The 21874-nt window shown below is 30.3% G+C and overlaps 3 protein-coding genes and 1 non-coding gene across 4 annotated transcripts; 3 read left to right on the forward strand and 1 right to left on the reverse strand.

The window, feature by feature from the left end:
* The first annotated feature begins 3249 nt into the window (after positions 1–3249).
* On the forward strand, positions 3250–5080 carry LOC129880210 (ethylene-responsive transcription factor RAP2-13-like). The gene has a single exon (XM_055954150.1). It carries the CDS (start codon positions 3766–3768, stop codon positions 4786–4788), a length of 1023 nt encoding a protein of 340 aa, XP_055810125.1. The 5' UTR covers positions 3250–3765; the 3' UTR covers positions 4789–5080.
* Positions 5081–12680: 7600 nt separating this feature from the next.
* Positions 12681–13637, reverse strand: LOC129894776 (NDR1/HIN1-like protein 13). Its single transcript, XM_055970422.1, has 2 exons — positions 12828–13637; positions 12681–12725 (listed from the first exon to the last, which is right to left on the reverse strand). Exons 1-2 carry the CDS (start codon positions 13635–13637, stop codon positions 12681–12683), a joined length of 855 nt encoding a protein of 284 aa, XP_055826397.1.
* Positions 13638–15342: 1705 nt separating this feature from the next.
* On the forward strand, positions 15343–15459 carry LOC129903832 (U5 spliceosomal RNA). The gene has a single exon (XR_008770298.1). It is a non-coding gene; the product is annotated as a U5 spliceosomal RNA (small nuclear RNA).
* Positions 15460–20011: 4552 nt separating this feature from the next.
* On the forward strand, positions 20012–21563 carry LOC129889605 (uncharacterized). Its single transcript, XM_055964989.1, has one exon. It carries the CDS (start codon positions 20249–20251, stop codon positions 21212–21214), a length of 966 nt encoding a protein of 321 aa, XP_055820964.1. The 5' UTR covers positions 20012–20248; the 3' UTR covers positions 21215–21563.
* Positions 21564–21874: the final 311 nt, after the last annotated feature.

A 21874-nucleotide genomic window follows, 5' to 3' on the forward strand; every position in this document is an offset into this window, starting at 1 on the left:
TAATTTTTGTTTGGTAAGTGTATTTATATAGAATATATTATAGTACTAATTTATTGGTGTTGATTTGGTAATAATTTATGTGTGTTATTTATTTTAAAGTATTTATTAAATAAATTGTTTTTAATATTATGAAGAAATTAATAAAAATAAGGACAAACTTATCAAATCGTAATTAATTTATATTTGTTTTAAATAAATTTAAAGAATGGTTAAAAAAATCAAAATAAGAAAGGTAAGCGTAACATTATAAACTACAGAATATTTGTGTGTTATAGAGAAAAAACTAGAAGAGATCTCTGAAATTATCCCCAATTTTTTTTTATTTCTACGAGGTAAGGATAAAATATGTGTACATTGTATTTTCAGACCTCACTTATGAGCTGATTACAGTAAATATATTATTATTTTTATTATTTTGTTAAAGAATAATTTTCCCAAATTTTTTGCAATCAAGGATAGAAAAATTTGTTTGATTCGAAAGCGAAGGATTCGTGCTAAACCTATTGTGGATTAATTCTATGACTACATGATTGGAACAAAATGAATAAGATAGTTATTATTTTTAATTAACGTAGAAAATTAGCATTTTAATTAAATGGAGATTAGAACAATACCAACTAAATTCCCTAATCATAAAAGCATAAAATACCAAATTCTAGGTCCTCACGACACTACCACAAGCATTTTTAAATCGTTATAACTTGTGGTTATAAGATGCTAAATTGCTAATCATGAAGATGTTAATATTATCTCTAATCACTTCATTCATTAAAAATAATCATTATCATTATCATGTAGTTGTGATTGTTGTTGTTGGTGATTTATCTTTAAAAGACTGGATAAAACCCCATTTATTTATACTTAAGGATAATAATACTTACAAAATCATGTCACCAAAATGAAGTCAATGCTAAATACAAAAGCCAACACCCCCACCCCCTCCCCCTGCTTTCCCTATCAAAAAACATGAATTTAGCTATGAAATTTGATGGCAATCTCTAGTTAATTTGTCCTTAAAAAATTCTTAGCAAATTGATTATTTATTTTTATAATTCACCTCTAATTCATAAAAATTAAATTAATATGAAATTTTTATTATTTAATTATAAAATTTATTTGTTATTAATTCCTCGTTTGGTAGTAATAGTGCCCCCAAATAGTTGCATATTTGAAGTGGACAAATTCTATTTTCCACAAGCAGACATGATAACGTGACTACCCCATGACCATTTGCAATTAAATTATTAAAATTGATTTGAATGTTGCCTCTTTTATTGTATCATAAATTCATGTCCAAACATTGCACTTGCCTGTTAAATTTTAGAACTTCTGACTTTAATTTTTCTTAAATATAATATTCACAGACTTCTTCCAACTTCATGACAACCCACAACCCTTATATTATTGTCTTTGATAAATTTTATTCAAAATTCTCCTTAGCCAGCGTTTGGATACGTTAATTGAATTTCTCAGCTTCTATTATTTGATCTTGAAAGATAATTTTCAGAGAAAATATTGTGAGAGTGGTGTGCAAATTATACATATTTGTTGGAATAAATGTTTCAATTAATTTTGAAATAATACAACAACCATTATAATATATTTAATGTAATTTCATAACTAGGATCTGAGAAAGTTGGTATATATATATATATAGCCTTATCCTTATATTGCGATGGTTTCCACTTTCCAATAGATTCTTAGCTCCAGTAAATCATAAAAAAAACAATATGAAAAGGAATTAAATAGAAAAGAAAAGAACAATACAACAACAACAAATAATATGATAACCGAAGAATATAAAACAACAGATAATAATAAATTTGAAAAATAAGATAGTAGGAGAGTAATAGTAATAATACTTATATGAGAAATTAGACAATGCTTTGTTGCATACTAACCTTCTAATACCCTATTCCTCATCCTCTGTATTCTCCTAGATAGGATTTTCAGTGAGTTGCGGGTATGCCACTTTCTGACTACTCACCTTTCACCAATACTTTTTCGTCCTACGCTACCCTCCTCAACTCCACCATATCCAACTGTTCACACCTCTTCATTAGGGCATATGTGCATTTCCTCTTAACATATCCAAACTATCTTAGTCTCACCTTCCTCGCATCTTGTCTATCATGAATGTCACTCTCACCTTGTCCAGAATATTTTCAAACTTAATTCTATCTTTCCTTGTATGCCGACACATTCATCTCAATATCCTTATTTTTCAATATTTTCATCTTTTGAATGTGTGTTTTCTTGATTGACCAACACTCCACTACATATAACATAGTTGATCTAATTAATAATTACTTTATCAAAACTAACCTTTAATTTTAAAACAATTCATTATAAAAAAAAAATTCAAAGTGCGTGAATATGGATTTAAAAATACATTCCTCAATTTGTTTATACATTTTAGGTTTTTAAAACATATATTTTTACAAACTTCATGAACCTATTAATAATTATTATATTCAATTAAACTCTTGTCTTTTAAGATTTTTATCCTATAAAGAGTTCTTTTCAAATCTTTGAAAAGATATGCACTTTAAAAATATTTGAGAGACATAATTAAAAGATAAAATCACTTATTTAAAATAATAGAAGAGCAGCGTTCTCGAAGTCTACACTCATCTTGACGCTAAATAAATTTTATTTTGAATTTCATGTATTGTTATGATCTTTGTTCCGTCCAACAATATTGTCCATCCAAATTCCACCACCTTATTGGCTACCTATCCTTGTTTAAAGAATGCTTAGATAAGAAAAATACTCAATATACTCCTTGGCCATTGCTGACTTTTCTATAGGTAAAAGCAATCTGAACTTGATATATATTAACATCAAACAATAGACATAAATCAAACAATAGACATAAATTAGTAGTATTTCTGTTTGCATACAAATTACAACTAATATTTCATTCATAATTAATTGACATATATTATCATTTTATTAAAAATCACATAGCTATAATAAATTTTTATTATTTGAATATAAATATAATTTCTCAAGATCAATACAATACTTGCACCAATATATTAATATTTCATTCATAATTATGTCATGATTTATTTTTAATTCGTCTAAAAGAGGAATATTATTATTTTTTATTAAAAATAAATAATTAATTTTTTTTAAGAAAAAAAAGAAGTGTGAGAAACGAGGAGGGTTAAGGATGTAAAATCACTTGACAAAAGAGGCTATAAATAGAGACAAATGAGAATATTAAAAACCACACAAACAAAAAATAGTGAGGCTGAGAGAGAGAGATAATTCATCTATTTCTCACACCTGCACACACCACACACACCTAACAAAAAAAAAATTATTGAAAGTTTTTAAAAACAATTCAGTTTTCTATAATTTTCATTTTATTTTTCCCCCTTCTGTTTAATCCCCCTCTTCTTTAATCCCTTTCTGTTAACAATCTGTCTTTCAAGAACAATTCTTGGTTTTATGGTTTGTGATTGCAAACTTTTAGACATTAATTTCTTAAAAAGTCAGGTGTTTACAGAATTGAGATTTATTAGTAAATTTTGTAGAGTTCCATTCATTCTTTTTTTTTTTCCTTCAGCTGAGAGGGCTTATTAGTTGTCCCTCAAAAGGTTGATCTAATAGACAAAAAGGGGTTGTTATTTGAAGACCCTTGTTTGTTTTTATTTTTATTTTTATTTTTGTAACTAATCACCTGTTCTTTTATTTTTTGATAAGAAGCAGGTTGATTTATTTTAGTTAATTAAAAATTGTGTGTTAGATCTAGCAATGTCTACTACAATGGATTTCTGGACTAATACACTTTTAGATCTTAACTCATCAAACTCTTTCAAGGATGGTGGTGAGCTCATGGAAGCACTTGCACCTTTTATCAAAAGTGCTTCTACTTCTCCTTCTATTTCTCCCTCTTCTGATTTTCAATCTTTTCAAACTATACCTTCTTCTTCTCCTCCTTCAACTTCATATCTTTATGAATCATTTTCTTCTACATTTCAGCCTGAAATGAGCTATGATAATGGTTGCTCCACTTCCACAGCGATAAACCCCACTTTTTCACAAGGGTTTTCAGGCTTGGAAGCGGAGCAATCGGGCTCAATGGGGCTAACAGAAGCCCAAATCTATCTCCACAACAACTCTCAACAGCAGCAAATTATGCCAGCTGTCGCTTTTCAGCATAACCAGTTCGCTTCCTTCTTGGGGCCAAAGCCGGTTCCCATGAAGCAATCGAGCTCGCCCCCGAAACCCCCAAAGCTATACCGCGGTGTTAGACAACGCCATTGGGGAAAATGGGTGGCAGAGATTCGATTGCCTAAGAACAGGACCCGGCTTTGGCTTGGTACCTTTGATACCGCTGAGGAGGCCGCCTTGGCATATGACAAGGCAGCCTATAAACTCAGGGGTGACTTTGCTCGTCTGAATTTCCCCCACCTCCGTCACAACGGATCGTTAATTGGGTGTGAATTCGGAGAGTACAAGCCGCTTCACTCCTCAGTGGATGCTAAGCTACAAGCCATTTGTCAAGACTTGGCACAAGGAAAGAGCATTGATACTAAGAAGAAGAGGAAAGTGTCTTCTAAGGTGGCGGTGACGGTGGTGGTGCCGGAGAAAGAAGAAAGCAAGACGACGGCGGAAGCTGGGTCGGAAAGTGATGGATCCGGGTCAGGATCGGGTTTCGGGTCATCGCCGATTTCAGAATATACGTTCGATTCAATTTGGGACATGTGTTCGGAAAATTACATGTTGCACAAGGATCCATCTCAAGAGATTGTTAATTGGGCTTCACTATTATAATTTAGTCAAATTTAGTAATTGGGGATTATGTTAATCTTTAGTAATTTTTTGTTTATAGATGTTTAATTGTGTAATTAGTTGGATAGGATTAGTAGGATAGCCAATGCGATGAGTTTTTGGTAATTGCATGGCTAGTCCTTAAATTTATTAAGATGATCCAAACTGGCTAGCTGGTGTTTTTTGTCAAGGATAGGCCAGTGGATTTGTTTTTTTATGTTGTACTTTTTCTTTGTATCTATATTTCTCTACTTGTAACTCATGTATTAAGTCTCAATCGTATATTTAGTGCTCGGCTTTCGGTGTTTTGTAATATTTTATATAGAAAGGGTCGAATATATGTTTTTATTTTCATTTATTGGTCAATTTTATTCTCCGTTATATTATCTTATTATTTATCACACAAGACATCAAAATGAGCCTCCATTTCATCCGTCCAATTCCCACATGATGTGTGACATTCTCATTAATCTTATCATTTTCTCAGATTATAGCTTTAGAATACTTTTGAGACTTTTTTTTGGTTGATGTTTTGAGTATCAATCCTCACTTCCATATATGTTGCCTAGTGGGTAACAACATGAACTTATACTTTCATATTTTATCTTAGTCCTGCTCAATCTAAATTCTTTAGACTTATGGGTTTGTCTCTATAAGCTTCCAGCTTATCGTCCATCTCATTGCATGTTTTATTAATTAATAATGGTTAAACTCATCGATGATCTTTTGAAGTTGTTTGCATATTTCACTTAGATACCTTAACTAACACTAGTACTTATTGAACATTTTTAACTATTTAAAAGTTGTTCCTATTAAATATTTTTTGATAATCAACAAAAAATATGAAGTGTGATACAATCGCGATGTCATGGTAAAAATGACTAATTAAAAGATGACACGTGGCACCAGGCTCCAAAAAATAATAGAAAAAATAATTTTATGTTTAAAATTATTTCAAATACATTTTTATATATATATTTTTAATAAAAAAAATATAAAAATAAAAATGACATTCTATCCGGCTCCACGCTACCCAATCCCCTTTCTTCTTCATCTTCTTTCCTAACATTTTCTTTTCCAAACAACAAATTCAAATTCTTTTCAAATAACTTGCAACTTCAAACTACTTTTTTTAAAATTATTTTTTATATCTGATACGTTAGAGAGAAAGATATAGAGAAACTAGTACAATAGTGAAGAAGAATGAGAATTTGTCGGCGGTAGGTGTGCATTAGTCGGATTAAACCGAAAAATCAAAACAAATTAAATCGAATTTTAATTTGAATTGATTTTTTGATTTGGTTTTGGATTAAAAGTTTACTTCTTTTATTTTTTTGGTTTGATTTCAGATTTGAAAAAATTAAAACCGAAAAACTGAAAAAATCAAATCATTATATATATATATATATATATATATATATATATATATATAATTAAGTTGTTAATTTCAAAAATATTTAAAAATATATATTTTAAATGGTTTCCGGTGTCAAGTGTAAATGGAAAAAGAAAAGTGTAATTCTTTTTTTTCAGAAAAAACAAAAAAAAATTATTTCAATTTTTTTTATGCGCCCAACGAAAGTGAAAAACACGATTTTTGCCAAATTAATATTTTGTGTTTAATAGATACACATTTTGAAAAATTTAGATGTTCAATAAATATTAATCCTAATTAAAATGTCTAAGTAAAATATGCGGACAACTTTAATAGGCTGACTTCTACGAATAACATACATCATGATGCTTCTATCAACATTAATAAAATAAATAAAGTTGAGGGAGTAATTTGAAGTTTAAATTGTGAAGGCTCTAAAAGCTTCTAACATAGGGAAATGGAGACGCCAACAATTCTAATCCTTCCAAATCCAACTACCAAACAAATCAAGACCTTAATTAGGATTAGAGAAATTATTGACAAGTGTTTAGCTAAATACTTGTCACCCTGTTCCTAGTCATTGTTGGAAAAAGTCAAACAATAAAATTAGCCTGCAACTATCTCCTCTTAATTACTCTCCAAAAGTTAGCATAGGATTAAATTAACAAGAAAAAAATAAACAAAAACAAAATAGGTATACTCCCAGATGCCACATTCAGGCTGCGCGCGCTATTATGAAAATCTCTTTGAGATTGATTTATTTTTTTTTTAAAAAAAGTTAATTCAACATAATGAAGTCGATAAAGGTTAAATAAATTTTAGTTTTTTAAAAAATAATTATTACCAATTTTTTGAGGGCGGCTACTTCAAAAAAAAATCTAATAATTATCGACTTCAAGATGTCAGTATTGTGAAAATTTTATCAATTTTTTGGAGTTAAGGAAATCGACCTCCTGAAATCAATTTGTTGAGAAAAAAAAGTTATACTCAAATAACAATATCATGGAGTCGGTTTTTTCCAACCACTTTTGAGGTAGATTTTTCGTAGGCATTTGGACATGCAATTTTATATCGCGATATGAAATAATGAGATAAAATTAGTATTTAGACATGTGATTTCGCGTTGATTTTATCTTATAATTTCATATCGTGAGATAGATTTCATATTATGAGATGAAATTCCAAATTCTCCAAGAAGCATAATTTGAGAATTTTAAATCATTATATTATATTTTTTTCATTAAAAAATTGGCTTTTTTTACATTATTACTTTGTCTTTGTATATTTACTCTCTTCAAATCTCACTTGTTTTTCAATTTATATATGTCAACTAGAAGAAAAAATAAATTAAGGTCTCTGTATAAAGTTTGGCTTTAGACCCCAATCGTGTTGAGACGGCATGTATCCCTATACATGCCGTCTCACAATTGAATGTGAGACGGCATCCAAATTAAATGTCCAAACTAAAACTTCAACTTCATCTCATAATTTTATATCATGATTTCAAATCATAATTTCATATCACATGGTCAAACAGACCCTTACTAGTGAAAGTTACAAGACGTGAATAATTTAGGAATTTTGATGCATTAAACAAAAATAAATCGAGTCCGCTGACATCCGCCGCAGGGTAAACCACCGCCTCTCAGGTCCCCCGACTGATTCTACCATAGAGGCCAACGATAGACAATAACTTCCCCCCGAACACAGCTTACAACTTTCATCGTACTGTGCTCTCCAAAGAGCAACTCTTGTACTGCGCACATTACTTAGACGGGTTCGAGAAAGGCATATAGGAAGGAATGGAGAAATCTGGAATGAAGAAATCGAATATGAAAGCAAACACTGATTTTTCCTGGGCATAAATATCGAAAAAACGAAATATCGGACCGAATCAAATTTTTTTTGATTTTTGATTTCGATATTTCGATTCATATTTTTTGTAACTTCGATTTTCGGTATCACATTTTGTTGTATTAACCAAAATTTAATACATACTATTTTAAGTCTATAGACACTTTTATACATACTATACTATATTAGATATTTTAATTAGTAAATACTTTTTATAATTATTTCCTTTTCTACCCTTAGCCTAGGTTTTCAGTTCACTTTTCAATATTTCATTTTCCCCCGTTCTCAGATTTCTCAGTTCTCACTTTTCATTCTCAAATTGTTTGATGTGGCAAGCTGGCCAAGGCTGTTGTAACACAATTGAGGGTACAATGATATGTCACAAACATCCTTCATAGCTGTGGAAAAAGAATTGTTTTGGATATTTAAATTTTCATTGTTTTTGCTAGTTGTTATTTCAAATACAGAAGCCACAACACAACCTTGATTCTTGATTTCCAGTCATGATAAATTATCTAACTGGAAGCTGAGCTCAATTCTTGATTTCCAATTTTTCTTAAGTAATTGGAAAAAAAATACATAGTCAAAGTTAAATAGTTTTAGTTTTTAAGATTTTTTTTTTCATGATACGAGTTATCTATATATAAGGGGAATTTTCACATATAGCCACTCAAAATTACCTTAATTATGCTCCATATCTGTAGTTGATAATTACAATTCATAGCTATAGTTATAGCAATATTTGTATAATTCGCTATACAATTCGCAGTTTTTGTATAACGTTTGTATATTTCACTAAACAATTCATGCACAACGTTTGTATAATTCGCTATACAATTTGTAGTGTTTGTATATTTTGCTATACAATTCGATTCGCTTACATCGTTTGTATAAATCGCGCGAATTATACAAAACTTAACTGCATAATCGCGCAAATTATACAAAACTTAAACTGTAATTATAGCTAGATGTTTGCCGCGAGCCATAACTAATTCAAACTATAGTTATATTAGCTAATTAACTAATATATATTTGCTATCCGCGTAATTTTCCCTATATATAATATAGTAGCATAGTACTTGTAAAAGATCATATAATATAAAATCTAAAAAAGCCCAGTAAGTAGACCCATAACACAAAAAATCGAATTTAATAAACCGAATCGAATCGAATCGAACTGAATTAAAAAAAATTAAATTGATTCGGTTCAATATTCGGTACAAAAACAGAAAAAAAATTAAATTGAACTGAATTACCGAATGTCCGACCCTAATTTTCCTAACCGACTCACTGTTTTTTCACAAAAATAATCATTCACGTGAAGTGACTCTAGGAATTTGAATTTCATCTCAAAGTCATCATTAATTCTATAATTTCTACTCAAAAATTCCAAATTTGAACTTTAAAGAATGGATAAAACACCAAAGGGCCAGAAAAAGAAGCACCCAATTAGTGGTAGAATAATTCAAAAATCTTTCTTTTCTTCATTTGTTTATATTCTATTTTATTTTTGTGTTTAAAATTGTTGGTGTGTTTCTTGATATCCAATCACAAGGCCACATAATGTGTGAACAGGAGAGGGAAAAGGTAGCCACTATTTTTAGAAAGGCCTTAGCTTGCATTCAAGATCAAGAAAAGGATATATGGCCAAGTGGGATGATGTCTATCTTTTGAAATATCAAGTGAAATGGATATACATTCATTGTGTGATTATATTAGTTCAACTCCCCCTCAAGGCCACCAACCTCATCTCCACACCCCTCTTCTTATGTAGCTAAAAGTTGAGATATTTTGGATTAAGTTTGAAATTAAATTTATAGAATTATATTTCATTAACGATATAACTTATTATTCAATTTGGTATTATTTTATTTCACTTTTCAGATGAGATATATTATTTTATCACACAAAGCAATCCAATACCACATTAATTAAGTGGTTATGAGTGGAATATGGGTTAACAAATAACACATTATTCTAGAAAATAATAGGTTATGTATATTGTTGAGTAAAGAATCTGATAGCTCCTATCTCCATTCTCAGATACTCAACACCATATTAATTAAGTGGTTATGTGTGGGATACAGGTTAAAAAATAGCACATTATTCTAGAAAATAATAGGTTATGTATATTGTTGAGTAAAGAATCTGATGGCTCCCATCTCCATTCTCAGAGTCTAAGTTTTTCATTTTTACTCTTATTTCTATCCTTTAGTTAATTGTAAGTCAATATTTTCATTGTAATTCAGTAATTTTAGTATTGTAATTACGATTCTAAAGTTGTACTCATGTTCAATTCATATTAATATTGTGAGAAATTCGGATTTATTACAAAATTAGTTGAGAGATTAGGATTTCAAGACTATAAATAGGAAATAATTTAGTTTGCAAATCAAAGAACTCCTTTAAGTCTTTGTTTTTAAAAAAAATTATTGAATTAATTAATTGAATTTGCAACATTAAAGTATTCCCTGTAAAAGAGATCTTAGTTTCGAAAATTTAATTCTGAAATGGGGGAAGAATCTTTACCAATTCATCTTACCCTTGAGTGGTTATTCCATACAATTATTTTCTTCTTTTGTAGGATTTTTTAAAATTTCATATTTGATTCCTTTTAATTTAAATATGAAACCTTTAATTAAATGAAAAAAAGATCTTCACCATTTCATCACACCCTTAATTGGTTATTGCATACAATTATTTTCTTCTATTGTGGGATCTTTTAAAATTTCAGATTTAATTCCATTTATACTCTATACCTCAAAGATCATGGCGGTTCTTGCTCTATTTCAAAAATTAATATTCTTTATGTTTTATTTTATGTAATATTATTATTTTATTGATTCGCTTAAAAGAGAATGACACATTTTTAATTTGAAAGTAATGTATGACTAAGTCAATTCATCTCGCTCTTCTTATGTGGAAATGATTTCCACACTGAAAACTTGTAGGTTTTGCAAAGAGGAAGTTGTTCTACGTACTGGTTTTAGGATCCAACTTGAGCTTGTTTGGAAAGATTGTAAGCTTATTTTGTTGTTTTATCCAAAGAGATAAATGTTGATTAATCTGGCTAATATTAATGTCACGGGCCTATTTTCAACGGCGAGTGAGACAGCCTTAGGCAAGCTGTGCAAGCTGCTTCGGTCACAAGAGATAGAGTAAGTGAGAGAGATGCTTGGGAGGCAAGTGCCAATTTTCTGATTATATTTTTCAAGATTAGCTGTTTATTGTGGACTGTTTGTAGACGTTTGTTCTTGCACTTGGCGTGTTTTCTTGTTGTTAGGACTGAGCCTTAGGCAAGCTGTGTAAGCTGCTTTGGTTTTCCCACGCGCCGTTAAAAATAGGCCCGTGATACTAATTAGACTTGATAAAATAATGGTTGAATACTATATTTCAGTGCAAATCTAATTAATTATAGGCTTGGATACTAACTGAGATACTAACTGAAATAAGCAATAAAGATCCTTAACAAGAAAAATTAAGTACTATCAGTAAACTTGCTCATTTTCCAAAGGGTCGAAATCATTTTCCTCCGAGAAGTTTGGTTTAAAAATCAAACTCGCTTCCCCCCCTAACTTTCAATAATAATCATTCCTCCCACCCCATTATCCCATGAAATATTTATTTTGCCCTTGATTTTCTATCTTCCATTAACTATTTATACAAATAAAAATAATAGGTAATATAATAGCTTTTAAATATATTTTAAAAATAATACAAAAATATTAATAAAAACAAAGGTATATCCTATAAAAAAAATTAAAATATTATCTATTTGTATTATAAGTAATTTTTTATATTTTAATTTAAAAAATACTTCATTATTGACAAACAAAAATCGTTTATCTATTCAGACATTTAAGAATAAGAGAGAATTGAAACATGCATTTATATACATATACATATTAAATGCATGAAATATTAAAATAATAATCATAAATAATATCATAAATTTTAATTACAAACTGATAAAAAAATTGTTCTACTTATAATTTTAATGTATTTAAATAAAAATCTATAAATACTTAGATTAAGAAAGATAAATAGTATACAATAGAGTTTTAATTATTATTAAAATATTCACTTTTTACTCTACTCATTTATTTCATTATAGAACGTCAATAATTTATATATTCAATTAGGATTTTTTTACTTTAGTTTTTTCGAATAGAAAAAATAATTTTTATTTTTAATAGGAAATTTGTTACCTAGAATAAAAAAATCATGATTTTAAAGAAGTAAAAAAAAAGACAAATGTTAATAATATAAAGGGTAAAATAGGCATTTTGAAAAATTAATTAGAATAAAGGGGGGGAAATGATTATTGTTGAAAGTTTGGAGGGGAGATTTGATTTTTAAACCAAACTTCCCGGGAAAATGATTTTGTCCCTTTTCCAAATTTACTAGGCTATACAAAGCTAGGTGGGGGTGGGGTGGGGGTGGGAGTGGGGGGGAGGGAACCAAAACTTACAATTAAGCTATACATGCTAATACAAAGAGGAAAAGGAAAAAAGGAAAAGAAATTCTGTTGTATTGGAAAAAACAAGAATTTCTCTTGGGACTAAGACTAAAAAGCCACCCGATGTACTAAACTCTTGTTATGCATGAGGTCTGAGAAAGGCGGGAAAAAACAGGACTAAGAAGGTCTATTGTATACAGCTTTAATTTATATTTCTGAACGAGAATTTTCATAGCTCGAATCAATAACCTCCTGATCACATTACAATAACTGTATCAATTAAGACTAAAGAATTTAATTACCATTAAGCTAGCTAGCTAGCTATGACTTGCTAAGACATCTCTGATTGTTTACCTGACTATTTTTGGTCAATGAATTCACAATCAAACTACAAGACACCCTAATATTTTTACATTTTGAACTTATTCCCCAAACTTTAAATTCGATAGGCACATCCATTGATAGAGACAAAGATAAACGTTGATTCTTCGAATTCGTGCTATTCATGCTCCTTTCTACCTCCTCAGGCAATTTATCGATTTCCTCATTGCCTAGAATAACATCAAAATCTGTCGAACTCTTAGGGTATTGATCTAAATTAGGAAAATCCCCGCGAGCAATTTTCTTCTTCTTGAAATACAAGGAAATATCACCGTTCCCTTTATAACTATACGAAATTCTTGACATTTGATTCGGGTTCTTGGCTTCAATTGTAATGTCATATTCATAATGAGGACGTTTATCGTGCTGATTCTTTTGTAATTTCTTGACTATCACTTGCTTCACGTTAAATTGTGGATCATCATGCTTGGTAAGTAATTTGGTAAGACCTATTACCAAACCAATAATAATTCCAACAACTACTAACGTTACAACCACACATATATAACGACGAGAACAACAAGAAGAACGAGAACTCCCCCCTTGTTGGTTGATCCTATTCCGATGGTTCTCGATAATGAGAGCATTTTCGGGTCGTGGGACACGATAGATTTGGTCTTTCGGGACTTGAACAATGTAAGTTCCTGAGGTAAAATGTGGTAATTGAGTATTAGAAAGCGATATAGCGCCTACAGGGTCACGATGATTATTATCATCGTGATTCGTTGTTTGGTTTCGGGGGAATTCATTGTCACCATGTTGAGTTTGGGACCACTCTTCCATGGAAGTATGGAGAGCGGTGAAAGATGGAAGCTTAGGGTGGTAAGTTTAATGATGGAGCAAAAGGTGATGGCTAAGTTTGCATGGGAATAGGTGGTTGCATTTGCATGGGGAAAAATGGGATGTTGTTGAGCTATGAGAGTGGATAACTTAACATGTGTCTTACATTTAGTTTATAACATTTCTTGTATATTACAATCTACCAATTAGAACTTCTAACTTATTGTAAATGTTGATTGTTGTCCCACTGATAATATTACAATAGATAAGTTCAATTAAGGAATGCTAGAGAAAATTGAAGTGTTTTATAAGGCATAGTGGTTCAATTTCACGTGGTAAACGTTTTTAGGCGCGATGATAGTCCAATGGACAAATATTCTATGAGATCAATTGGGCCACAGAGGACGATGTGTGTTGTGGGCTTATATTAGTAGGAGGGTCGGACTTTTCCTCAGTATGGTTGTTGGACAAATTCAGTTGTTAATACCACAAGAAATAATAGATTTGGCGACAATAATATAATTGTCGTTATATTATATTTGGCGGCAATAATAAATATATATATATATATATATATATATTAACACTCAACATAAATATTGTTAAAGGCTTTAGCAACTTTGGATGTAATGACAACGTGGACATAACTCAAGCGATCGATCTTGACATTCGACCCAGAACTTGACCCCTAACAATGACACCTAACCCCGATGACTAATTCAAGACTTGACCCCGATCCGAGATCCAACACATGAATCAGGACCCGACTTTCGAACCAAGACCCGACCCCGACTCCTTATCCAGGACTCAACCCCGATTCAAGATCCAAGATTCGACTTTCAAATCAAAATTCGATCTCCATTTTCGAATCATGATCCGATCATACTCGATGGAATCTGACTTTCAAACATGAATTTAAATTTTTTTCAAAAATAAAATTTGAAATTTTTTCTTGGGAGAGGGGGAGGGGGACGCTGGTAGGGAGGGTCGGGATAGTGGTGGAGTAAAAAGATAAAAATTTTAAAAATTTGAAAATATTTTTCAAAAATAATTTTTAATCTTTTTTTGAGGGAGGTGGGGGTGGAGGGGACTGATAGGGGTTGGGGTCGGGGTAGAGATATGGTAAAAAAATAAAATTTAAAATTTGAAATATTTTTTAAAAATCAAAGTTTTTTTTGGGCGGGGGAGGGGGGGGGGGGGCGGTAGGGAGTTGGATAAAAAAAATAAAAATTTTAAAATTCAAAATGTTATTCAAAGATAAACTTTTTTTTCTCTATGAGGTGGTCAGGGTTGAGTGGGATAAAAAAAAATTAATTTGAAGTATTTTTTCAAAAGTAAAGTTTTAAAATTTTAATTTTTTTGATTGGGAGGGTTGGTTTGGGGTAGAGGGTAAAAAAATTGAAAATTTTACAAAAGAAATTTCAAAAATTTTAATTTTTTTTTTTTTGGATGGGAGTGTCGGGGTACGGGGTGGAGTAAAAAATAATATTGTAATTTGATTTATCAAAATTGACAATTAAAAAGTGAAATCAAATTAAAAAATATTTAACAAATAAATAGAAACGGAGGGAAGGGATTATTATACTATGTTCATAGCCCCATGTGATATTGTACTATGCTGAGCATCGTCCCACATCGACTACCATTGAAGAAGTAGAAGTTGAATCCACAATAAAACAAGCTCCTGCGCTAACCATCAAAACCACGCAGCCATGCATTAAGCACATAGCGAACTATTCTTTCGCCTTTTACTAAAGAATACCGTGTGTGTGATGCAAATAGTGGCATACGCTAATTTTTAGAGGGGTTCTCTTTGTTGAGATCCCCAACAATACTAGTTAAAGCTTTCGTTAGGTTTTTGTTTTTTGAATTAGTTCCTATTGGGAATTAGAGTACTTTTATGTGCATCTTAATGAAGTTTAAGCTTTTGATGGGTATTTGATTTATAAGTTGCTGCTGGGAATAGGGGTATCAATGGTTTTCAAAAAATCAATTTAATTAGATATGTTTTTTATTTTATAAAAATTAACCAAAAAAAATATTGAACTGTAATTAATAATTTAAGTGTAAAATATATTATTTTTTTTAAGTTTTAAAATAATAAAACATTAGTTTTTCTGCTTTAGGTCAAAGATAATGAAAGTGACTACAAGAGACAATATAATTAACACTTAAAGTCATAACACTAAACCTTCTCATACTACTCCGATTGAAACTAAATTAGTTCTAACATCTCACTCTCGAGTAGTAACAAGTAAACTACAAGGTATTTCAAAGATCTTGGATAATAAGCTACAAGTGATTAAACATTTTCCTTCTCTTATAGTTTAAATTTTTCTTATTGAATACTTAAATCAAGTAAACTCAGTTTTTGAGTTTCATCTTTGATTGAGTTCTTTCCGCTTGTGTAATGTAAATTATATTTTTTTGTCTTTGGTTAGTATTTTGCACTACCATAATATAATGGGATGAATCACTATTCTTGTTTTCTTGATTATCACCTTTTAAACAATAAAAAATGTCTAAGACAAATTTTTCCTAAGTCATACATAAGTATACATGATAGCGTGTTCTAACTTTTATATTGTTTTAAAAAAAAATACCGAAAATTAATCGAATCGTACCGATATCGAAGAAAAACTGAGATAATGGGACGATTTTGAAAAGTTTAGTTTTAGTTATAAAAAATAAAATAACCAAAAAAATGATATGATATAGATTTTATAAAATAACCGTCTGAACCGTACCATTAACACCCCCAAGCTGAAAACTAGAGTACTTTTATGTGCATCTTAATGAAGGCTGCGAAGAATTTAAGTTCAGTTATTTATTGAAAGTTTCAATTCAGAATTTTGCATAATTAATATATCTATCTATCTCTCTCTCTCTCTCTCTATATATATATATATATATATATAAATAAATAAATTAATTAATACATGAATAACTAAATTAGCATTAATAATACTTTCCAAATAAAAAAGGGAAAAGTTAGGATAGAATTCACCCCGGTCCATCAGATCTCGAACAACTGAAAGGCCAAGTTCATGGCCCGGTCTTTATTTTGAAAAAGTCTTGCAAGAGACTTTTAAATAGTTCTTTTCGATTCGGAATCGTAAAAGGAAGACAAAACTCTATCCCTCGTCTGTTATTCTCGGCTGGCATAGAAGTTTCTCGCGCGGATGAAGGAGATGCATTTCTGAGCTTTCATTCGGATGGAGGGGCAGTCTTAATTCATCAACCAAATATGAAAGTATGAGAGGGAATTCTGTTGATTCTTTGATGAGTTAGAAGTCGTATTTGAAGCGCATAATTCTAGTGACTCCTCAGCATAGAAGGAAGTTTAGGTTGCCCGAATTATTTTTAGTAACCTATCAATTTTTTTGTTTATTTAATTTAAAATATTTTCTTTTAATTAATTATTCAAAACTTTTTAAATAGGTTTCTAAAATTAAAATAGGTGATTCTTAATTTTAAAAGGTTCATGTATCTTCTCCAAAACGAATATTGATGCGAATTCTTCTTTTACTGTTCACTACAAATCACAAACTTTATTCTTGTGGAAAGTTGGAGTTAATTGTAATATATAAAAATCACTATAACATAAGAGATATTTAGTGGTAATAGATTTTTCATTTAGCGATAAGAGTTATTGTCGTAAAAAATTTAGCGGCAATTGAGTCAATGTTGTTGTTCCTTTAGCAACATTTATATACAATAAAGTGTTGGTTATAAATACTCGTATTTATTATCGTCACTTAAATTTAATAAGGGACAATTATATATATAATTACCGCAAAATTCTTTATTTGTTATAGTGAATTATGAAGGAATTAATTTAATTTAACTCAAAATAGAGGCTAGTTCTAACGACCCTTCTTGCATAAGTACTGCAAGAGTTACCTGCTATAAACAATAATAATATATATTTAGTAATTGAGCTTAGTAATCATTTAATGTCCTAATAATTATGATTAAGTTGGTAACTAATTTTGTATGTTAATGTCCGAAATTAGTTGGGTTAATTTCACATGATTGATGGGATTGAGTTAGGCTTTTATTAGACATTTTGCTTAACGTTATTGGTCTCTTATTTTTCTTCCTTTGAATTTTTAAATGATACAAATATAAAATTACGTGAATTGCATTAAGGGCCAAATGATAGAGAAAGTTCCAAGCCATTAAAAAAAATTAGCGCTGATAACTTTAGGATTTACGAGTTATTACACAAGAGCGAATTCACATAATGCGCTTCCCAAAAATAGCGCTTGCGGATTTTTTTGAGATTAAAAAAAAATTCTTTTACGCACTAAATATACAAAAATAATCGTTAATTTTACTTTACGATGGATTATCAAAAAAAATTAGTTAATTATAAATTAATTCATGCAAATTGTTGATTAATTTCGTAACTAATTTTTTTAATTTTTTTTTTAGTGTATACGTGAGTATTGAGGGGCCGCTCAGTTGGTGGGATAAGGATAATAATTTTGAGATATCCCATGAAATCATTTTATTCCGCATTTGATAATGAGTAGCGGTATTTAATCGCAGAATTATTTTATCCCACCATTTTAATATAAATAGCGGAATAAGTAGTGATGGATCTAGAATTTTCATTTAACGTGTTCGAAAAAATAACTGAACCTAAATATACACTGTAATATATATTTAGGGTGTTCAAAAGTTTATATATATATATATATATATATATATATATATGAACACAAAAAATTTAATCTAGATATACACTATAATTTTTTATTCAGAATGTTCGAGTGAACACCGTGGCTTCTTATTGCATCCGCCACTGAAAATAAGTTATCTGATATAAAAAAATTAAATAAAATAATATTATGAAATATTGAACCAAACATCCTTGAGTCTTCACCATCTTCAAAGGAGGACCCAAACAAAACTTAAGTGTAATCTTCAAGTAAGATGTCCCTACATCAATTATAATTCTGCTCTCATAATAGCATGTTCTCTTGATTTTTCTTTGTCCATCCTTCCCTTTTCCTGTTTAGGTAATCAATGGTGGAGCCATAAATTGAAAACGGAATTTACATATATATATTTTCACACTTAGAAGTTAAATCTATGATCTAAAATATTTCTGAACTCTAATCTTTTTAATGACAAAGATTCAACATTTCTTATATAACTAAAAAGATTTGGTTTTGCTCTATTTGCATTGTATTGGGGATTTAATTAAAACCTCATGTCTTCCTTTTTAATTCTTAAGAATCTATTCAACACACAATCAATCGAGATCAACGAATTTATTTCACTAGTCTAATAGTATAATCATAAGTATATAAATAAGAACTACATTAAAAAATCACAATCTATGAATCATACCTTGTCACAAAATTGTTTCAAGGCTTTTCTATGAAGAAATCTTTACAAGAATCTTTAATGGAACTTTACAAGAATTGGAGAAGGAAAAAAAAAGAAATTTAGTCTAATGTTTTTGTTATTTAGAAAAAATGTAAAAGCTTTCTTGTTTAACGGACACAACACACCGGTTTAGGAGAAGTCCTAATCATTGTATCCTTTCTTCTATTAATTCGAAATGACATATATATATATATATATATATATATATATTATTTATATCGGTTCGTGTTAACTCAAATAGGTGAACCAAAGCTAGTTCCTTCAAATTGTATAATGCAAATTTTTATTTTTTAAAAGAAGAAATTCAAATAAGAATGAATATCATCTAGCTAGCATTATATAACTAGTTCCTATCCCTTCAAAAATAGATGATAGACCTATTTTAAGCAATGAATTTGGTAGTTAGGTAGGACTATTTTTTGGCACAAGCACTATGGAATGACCCTTGCCTAACTTGACACTTGGCAGACATGGTCTCACAATTAAATAAGTTGTAAGTTATGATTAGATCATGAAACAAAGCTGGTGAATCCATTTTTTTCCTTCTTTATCCCTTTATTACTATTATTCTTTAATTTGTTCTTTTATTTATTGGATCTATCTATATTTTTGAATTACTCCACTTTGTTTGGCAAGGGGTTGATGAAAAAGTAAACGCCAAGAAAGAAAAGGAAGGGAAGATCACACTTTTTGTGACCCCATTTCAAAACAAAGCAAAATGAGGGTTTAGTACAAATGCATCATCTATCATCAATGGCAGATACTTTTTCTATTCTTAATCAACAGCTTCAGACTTGAGCCTGGGAAATGAAGTCATTTTTTTTAAAGAACGCTTTACTTACTTTTAATATGAAACTTTTCAGTATAAATTTAAATTTAAACGGATCTTAATACGAATTAAGCGTTTTACCTTCGATATGGATTTATTTTCTACAAATTCAAATTTAATCAGAATTCAAACACGGAGAAACCGAAAAGAGTGCCACCTTATAATAGATGGTAAAGATAGAAGCAATAAACAAAAAAGTAAGAAAAGAAAGCTAGCTGTGCACTGCCTTTTGCCTCCTCTCTTTACTTTTCTTTTAAAACCTCACTCTTCCAAACATAATTTCAAAACAAAAGAACACCAAACATCATTCTTAATGTTCATGAAATCTCAAGATTTGAAATCCAAGTAGCTCAAACAACATTCAACAAGACAAGAAACTAACACCATGAAAGGTAGAAAGTGTAAAGAAGCTCCTTCAACAGATCTATTAGTCTGTTTTCCTTCAAGAGCTCATCTAACACTTATGCCAAGTCCAGCCACTCATCATCATCATAATCACCATTTGAAGAGATCTAACACAAGAGGTATTGGACCTGCTGGACAAGCTAGTCCTATGTTATGGAAAAGGACAGAGATTTCAGAGCCTACATCACCAAAAGTCACTTGTGCCGGGCAAATCAAAGTAAGGCACAAGCCTAAATCATGCAAGATCAAGAATTGGCAATCAGTAATGGAAGAGATTGAAAAGTTACATGTCAAGAAGCATAAAAAGAAAAAAACTGTTTGGATGGAAGCAGTTGGATTCAAGAAAGACGCGATGCAGTTCTTGACATGTTTGAGGAATATAAGGTTTGATTTTCGATGTTTTGGTTCGTTTCATACTGATGAAACAGATGTTATCACTTCTGATGATGAGGAGGAAGATCAAGAAAATGAAGAAGATATTCAAGAAAATGATGATGATGAAGTAGCAGCATCAAGAACTGTGTTCTCTAAGTGGTTCATGGTTTTACAAGAAAATCAGAAAACAGAGTATACAAAAGAAGCAGAGGAAACAGAGCATAAACAAAAAACAGAGGAAACAGAGTACTCTGTTTTTGGTCATAATGATAATTATGATGGTCCTTCATGTGCACCACCACCCAACGCACTTTTGCTCATGCGTTGCCGTTCTGCTCCAGCAAAAGGTTTGCTGGAGCAGAAACACGAGGACAACGATAATGAACGAAAGAATGAAACATCAAGAATGGACGAATTGGAAAGTATTAAAAAGACTAATAAGTTGAAAAAATTAGTAGTGATGAGATATGGGAGTGATTTCTACAAATTTTCATCTGATATATCAAAAGAGAATTGGGTTGTGGGTGGAATTAAGGATCCAATATCAAGAAGTCGAAGTTCGAAGAGGTAATTAACATTACCGATGATCAAATTCAAGGTCAATAGTATTCACTTATCTTCCGGTGTGACTTGATCCTTCAACAAACTGGTTGAGATGTTCGACTACTAGAGCTAGATTGATGGTTGAGATGCTCGACCACTAGAGCTAGCTTCACTTACCAGTCTTTTGGCCAAATATCCCACTTTTGTTTGAAGTTTCTTCAAATACCTAGCATTTAAAAATTTTAATGTTTGAATTTATCTTTTAGTAATGTGTACGTAGATGTGTAATTCTGTATAGTATGTTTTCTTTTCCCCTTGTCTATGGTTGTTTACTCAAAACAATATACAATCTTGGGATATATTTTTGATGGAGAAAATTTACAAATGTTGCCTTCACTCTCTTTAAGTTGTTTTAGTTGTTGTGTTTGGTCATTTTCATTTACGTATGTCTTCACAGTCACGTTTAGAGTATAATTTTTATGGATTTTAATTCTTAAGATTTTTCATATTGAACTTATTATACTTTTAAAATTATGGATTCATATCTAATAGGAGTATTTGTTGTAATTTTAGTATATTTTTCCACATGAATTTATATTTAATTGGAAAAAAAATACCAAATTCAAATGGATTTGGTGTAAGTCTTAATACGCTACCTGATGTGTGGTTTAGTATTTTTGAATCTCGT

Source organism: Solanum dulcamara, chromosome 1 (assembly GCF_947179165.1).
Source record: "Solanum dulcamara chromosome 1, daSolDulc1.2, whole genome shotgun sequence".
NCBI classification, from domain to species: domain Eukaryota; kingdom Viridiplantae; phylum Streptophyta; class Magnoliopsida; order Solanales; family Solanaceae; genus Solanum; species Solanum dulcamara.